Genomic DNA, 6,000 nt, shown 5'->3' with positions numbered 1-6,000 from the left:
GTCTGAAGTCTCTGTTCCCTCGTCTGTAGTCTCTCTGTTCCCTCGTCTGAAGTCTCTGTTCCCTCGTCTGAAGTCTCTGTTCCCTCGTCTGAAGTCTCTCTGTTCCCTCGTCTGAAGTCTCTCTGTTCCCTCGTCTGTAGTCTCTGTTCCCTCGTCTGAAGTCTCTGTTCCCTCGTCTGAAGTCTCTGTTCCCTCGTCTGTAGTCTCTCTGTTCCCTCGTCTGTAGTCTCTGTGTTCCCTCGTCTGTAGTCCCTCTGTTCCCTCGTCTGTAGTCTCTGTTCCCTCGTCTGTAGTCTCTGTTCCCTCGTCTGTAGTCTCTGTTCCCTCGTCTGAAGTCTCTGTTCCCTCGTCTGAAGTCTCTCTGTTCCCACGTCTGAAGTCTCTGTTCCCTCGTCTGTAGTCTCTCTGTTCCCTCGTCTGAAGTCTCTCTGTTCCCTCGTCTGAAGTCTCTCTGTTCCCTCGTCTGAAGTCTCTCTGTTCCCTCGTCTGAAGTCTCTCTGTTCCCTCGTCTGAAGTCTCTGTTCCCTCGTCTGAAGTCTCTCTGTTCCCTCGTCTGAAGTCTCTGTTCCCTCGTCTGAAGTCTCTCTGTTCCCTCGTCTGAAGTCTCTCTGTTCCCTCGTCTGTAGTCTCTCTGTTCCCTCGTCTGAAGTCTCTCTGTTCCCTCGTCTGAAGTCTCTCTGTTCCCTCGTCTGAAGTCTCTGTTCCCTCGTCTGAAGTCTCTGTTCCCTCGTCTGAAGTCTCTGTTCCCTCGTCTGTAGTCTCTGTTCCCTCGTCTGAAGTCTCTCTGTTCCCTCGTCTGAAGTCTCTGTTCCCTCGTCTGAAGTCTCTCTGTTCCCTCGTCTGAAGTCTCTCTGTTCCCTCGTCTGAAGTCTCTCTGTTCCCTCGTCTGTAGTCTCTGTTCCCTCGTCTGAAGTCTCTCTGTTCCCTCGTCTCAAGTCTCTCTGTTCCCTCGTCTGAAGTCTCTCTGTTCCCTCGTCTGAAGTCTCTGTTCCCTCGTCTGAAGTCTCTCTGTTCCCTCGTCTGAAGTCTCTGTTCCCTCGTCTGAAGTCTCTCTGTTCCCTCGTCTGAAGTCTCTCTGTTCCCTCGTCTGTAGTCTCTCTGTTCCCTCGTCTGAAGTCTCTCTGTTCCCTCGTCTGAAGTCTCTCTGTTCCCTCGTCTGAAGTCTCTGTTCCCTCGTCTGAAGTCTCTGTTCCCTCGTCTGAAGTCTCTGTTCCCTCGTCTGAAGTCTCTGTTCCCTCGTCTGACGTCTCTGTTCCCTCGTCTGAAGTCTCTGTTCCCTCATCTGAAGTCTCTGTTCCCTCGTCTGAAGTCTCTCTGTTCCCTCGTGTGTTCCCTCGTGTGTTCCCTGGTCGGTTCCCTCGTGTGTTCCCTGGTCGGTTCCCTGGTCGGTTCCCTGGTCGGTTCCCTGGTCGGTTCCCTGGGTTACGTACGCCGGCTGTAGCCCTTGATGGTGCACGCCAGGCTGAAGAGCTGGATGAGCCAACAGTGATTCAACACCAGGGACTTGATGAAGCCACAGGCCAGGATCTGAAGAGACAGACAGGTGAGAGACAGACAGGTGAGAGAGAGACAGGTGAGAGACAGACAGGTGAGAGACAGACAGGTGAGAGACAGACAGGTGAGAGACAGACAGGTGAGAGACAGACAGGTGAGAGACAGACAGGTGAGAGAGAGACAGGTGAGAGACAGACAGGTGAGAGAGGGACAGGTGAGAGACAGACATGTGAGAGACAGACAGGTGAGAGACAGACAGGTGAGAGACAGACAGGTGAGAGACAGACAGGTGGGAGAGAGACAGGTGAGAGACAGACAGGTGAGAGAGAGACAGGTGAGAGAGAGACAGGTGAGAGGCAGACAGGTGAGAGAGAGACAGGTGAGAGACAGACAGGTGAGAGACAGACAGGTGAGAGACAGACATGTGAGAGACAGACAGGTGGGAGAGAGACAGGTGAGAGACAGACAGGTGAGAGAGAGACAGGTGAGAGAGAGACAGGTGAGAGGCAGACAGGTGAGAGAGAGACAGGTGAGAGAGACAGACAGGTGAGAGAGAGACAGGTGAGAGACAGACAGGTGGGAGACAGACAGGTGGGAGACAGACAGGTGAGAGACAGACAGGTGAGAGACAGACAGGTGAGAGAGAGACAGGTGAGAGACAGACAGGTGAGAGAGAGACAGGTGAGAGACAGACAGGTGAGAGACAGACAGGTGAGAGACAGACAGGTGAGAGAGAGACAGGTGAGAGACAGACAGGTGAGAGAGAGACAGGTGAGAGACAGACAGGTGAGAGAGAGACAGGTGAGAGAGAGACAGGTGAGAGGCAGACAGGTGAGAGAGACAGACAGGTGAGAGACAGACAGGTGAGAGAGACAGGTGAGAGACAGACAGGTGAGAGAGACAGGTGAGAGAGACAGACAGGTGAGAGACAGACAGGTGAGAGAGACAGGTGAGAGACAGACAGGTGAGAGACAGACAGGAGAGAGGCAGACAGGTGAGAGACAGACAGGTGAGAGACAGACAGGTGAGAGAGAGACAGGTGAGAGACAGACAGGTGAGAGAGACAGACAGGTGAGAGACAGACAGGTGAGAGAGACAGACAGGTGGGGACAGACAGGTGAGCAGACAGACAGGTGAGAGAGAGACAGGTGAGAGACAGACAGGTGAGAGACAGACAGGTGAGAGACAGACAGGTGAGCAGACAGACAGGTGTCGTACCGACAGGATGTTCTTCATGGTGATGACGAACACGTTGTAGCCAATCAGACAGTCCCAGTACAGGAGGATGGATGTGATTGGCTTCAGCAGCAGGTCTCCGCCCACCAACAGGAAGTAGAAGCAGGCCACCAGGTAGCCCATGCAGAAGACGCTGATCCTGGACAGGAAGTAGAACCGGACCCTTAGACCTGCACCTCAAGTCCTGTTCCGCCTCCAACCTCAGTAAGAACCACACGACCCTTCACACCAGGAAGGCGGCCATTTTGGATTCACTGTGGCGTTCTCTCCTCATCACACCTGTGGTTCTGTACCTGAGGCACCTGAGGTTCTGTACCTGAGGCACCTGTGGTTCTGTACCTGAGGTTCTGTACCTGAGGCACCTGTGGTTCTGTACCTGAGGCACCTGTGGTTCTGTACCTGAGGCACCTGTGGTTCTGTACCTCGGGCACCTGAGGTTCTGTACCTGAGGCACCTGAGGTTCTGTACCTCGGGCACCTGAGGTTCTGTACCTGAGGCACTTGTGGTTCTGTACCTCGGGCACCTGTGGTTCTGTACCTGAGGCACCTGTGGTTCTGTACCTGAGGCACCTGTGGTTCTGTACCTGAGGCACCTGTGGTTCTGTACCTGAGGCACCTGTGGTTCTGTACCTGAGGCACCTGAGGTTCTGTACCTGAGGCACCTGTGGTTCTGTACCTGAGGCACCTGTGGTTCTGTACCTGAGGCACCTGAGGTTCTGTACCTCGGGCACCTGTGGTTCTGTACCTGAGGCACCTGAGGTTCTGTACCTGAGGCACCTGTGGTTCTGTACCTGAGACACCTGAGGTTCTGTACCTGAGGCACCTGTGGTTCTGTACCTGAGGCACCTGTGGTTCTGTACCTCGGGCACCTGAGGTTCTGTACCTGAGGCACTTGTGGTTCTGTACCTGAGGCACCTGTGGTTCTGTACCTCGGGCACCTGAGGTTCTGTACCTGAGGCACCTGAGGTTCTGTACCTCGGGCACCTGTGGTTCTTTACCTCGGGCACCTGTGGTTCTGTACCTCGGGCACCTGAGGTTCTGTACCTCGGGCACCTGTGGTTCTGTACCTGAGGCACCTGAGGTTCTGTACCTGAGGCACCTGTGGTTCTGTACCTGAGACACCTGAGGTTCTGTACCTGAGGCACCTGTGGTTCTGTACCTCAGCACCTGTGGTTCTGTACCTGAGGCACCTGTGGTTCTGTACCTCGGCACCTGAGGCACCTGTGGTTCTGTACCTCGGGCACCTGTGGTTCTGTACCTGAGGCACCTGAGGTTCTGTACCTCGGGCACCTGAGGCACCTGAGGCACCTGTGGTTCTGTACCTCGGCACCTGAGGCACCTGAGGCACCTGAGGTACCTGAGGCGGCGTGCACTCACCTGGTCGTCCCGGTGATGAAGATGATGGTGAGGACGAACCAGAACATGTAGCTGAAGATGATCAACTTCATCATGTCCAGGTACGACCTGCAGACAGACAGGTGAGAGACAGACAGGTGAGAGACAGACAGGTGAGAGACAGACGGGTGAGAGACAGACAGGTGAGAGACAGACAGACAGGTGAGAGACAGACAGGTGAGAGACAGACAGGTGAGAGACAGACAGGTGAGGGACAGACAGGTGAGAGACAGACAGGTGAGAGACAGACAGGTGAGAGACAGACAGGTGAGAGACAGACAGGTGAGAGACAGACAGACAGACAGGTGAGAGACAGACAGGTGAGAGACAGACAGACAGGTGAGAAACAGACAGGTGAGAGACAGACAGGTGAGAGAGAGACAGACAGGTGAGAGAGAGACAGACAGGTGAGAGACAGACAGGTGAGAGACAGACAGACAGGTGAGAGACAGACAGGTGAGAGACAGACAGACAGACAGGTGAGAGACAGGCGGGTGAGACACAGACGGGTGAGAGACAGACGGGTGAGAGACAGACAGGTGAGAGACAGACAGGTGAGAGACAGACAGACAGACAGGTGAGAGACAGACAGGTGAGAGACAGACAGGTGAGAGACAGACAGGTGAGAGACAGACAGGTGAGAGACAGACAGACAGACAGGTGAGAGACAGACAGGTGAGAGACAGACAGACAGGTGAGAAACAGACAGGTGAGAGACAGACAGGTGAGAGAGAGACAGACAGGTGAGAGAGAGACAGACAGGTGAGAGACAGACAGGTGAGAGACAGACAGGTGAGAGACAGACAGGTGAGAGACAGACAGGTGAGGGACAGACAGGTGAGAGACAGACAGGTGAGAGACAGACAGGTGAGAGACCGACAGGTGAGAAACAGACAGACAGGTGAGAGACAGACAGACAGGTGAGAGACAGACAGACAGGTGAGAAACAGACAGGTGAGAGACAGACAGGTGAGAGAGAGACAGACAGGTGAGAGACAGACAGGTGAGAGACAGACAGGTGAGAGACAGACAGACAGGTGAGAGACAGACAGGTGAGAGACAGACAGACAGACAGGTGAGAGACAGACGGGTGAGACACAGACGGGTGAGAGACAGACGGGTGAGAGACAGACAGGTGAGAGACAGACAGGTGAGAGGGAGACAGGTGAGAGACAGACAGGTGAGAGACAGACAGACAGGTGAGAGACAGACAGGTGAGAGACAGACGGGTGAGAGACAGACAGGTGAGAGACAGACAGACAGACAGCGTTGTGTTTGCGTGTAAAGGTAGAAACACTAAAGTGAGCTCTGATCTGCTCCAGCGTTGTGTTTGCGTGTAAAGGTAGAAACACTAAAGTGAGCTCTGATCTGCTCCAGCGTTGTGTTTGCGTGTAAAGGTAAAAACACTAAAGTGAGCTCTGATCCGCTCCAGCGTTGTGTTTGCGTGTAAAGGTAAAAACACTAAAGCTCTGATCTGCTCCAGCGTTGTGTTTGCGTGTAAAGGTAAAAACACTAAAGTGAGCTCTGATCTGCTCCAGCGTTGTGTTTGCGTGTAAAGGTAAAAACACTAAAGTGAACTCTGATCTGCTCCAGCGTTGTGTTTGCGTGTAAAGGTAAAAACACTAAAGTGAGCTCTGATCTGCTCCAGCGTTGTGTTTGCGTGTAAAGGTAGAAACACTAAAGTGAGCTCTGATCTGCTCCAGCGTTGTGTTTGCGTGTAAAGGTAGAAACACTAAAGTGAGCTCTGATCTGCTCCAGCGTTGTGTTTGCGTGTAAAGGTAAAAACACTAAAGTGAGCTGTGATCTGCTCCAGCGTTGTGTTTGCGTGTAAAGGTAAAAACACTAAAGTGAGCTCTGATCTGCTCCAGCGTTGTGT

The 6,000-nt window shown here is 53.5% G+C and overlaps 1 protein-coding gene across 1 annotated transcript in view; it reads right to left on the bottom strand.

Moving 5' to 3' along the window:
- The window catches only part of LOC310966296 (piezo-type mechanosensitive ion channel component 2-like), a gene marked incomplete at both ends in the record, with an annotated part of 47,310 nt that overhangs the window by 2,879 nt on the left and 38,431 nt on the right, over positions 1 to 6,000 (bottom strand). The window contains 3 exon segments of the mRNA XM_083940877.1: positions 1,431 to 1,527; positions 2,713 to 2,869; positions 4,107 to 4,193. Coding sequence (XP_083797003.1) covers positions 1,431 to 1,527; positions 2,713 to 2,869; positions 4,107 to 4,193 — 341 coding nt within the window.

Source organism: Echiichthys vipera (genome assembly GCF_963691815.1).
Source record: "Echiichthys vipera genome assembly, contig: SCAFFOLD_96, whole genome shotgun sequence".
NCBI classification, from domain to species: Eukaryota; Metazoa; Chordata; class Actinopteri; order Perciformes; family Trachinidae; genus Echiichthys; species Echiichthys vipera.
The sequence above is the reverse complement of the archived record's forward strand: the minus strand, read 5'-3'. Positions and strand labels throughout refer to the sequence as shown.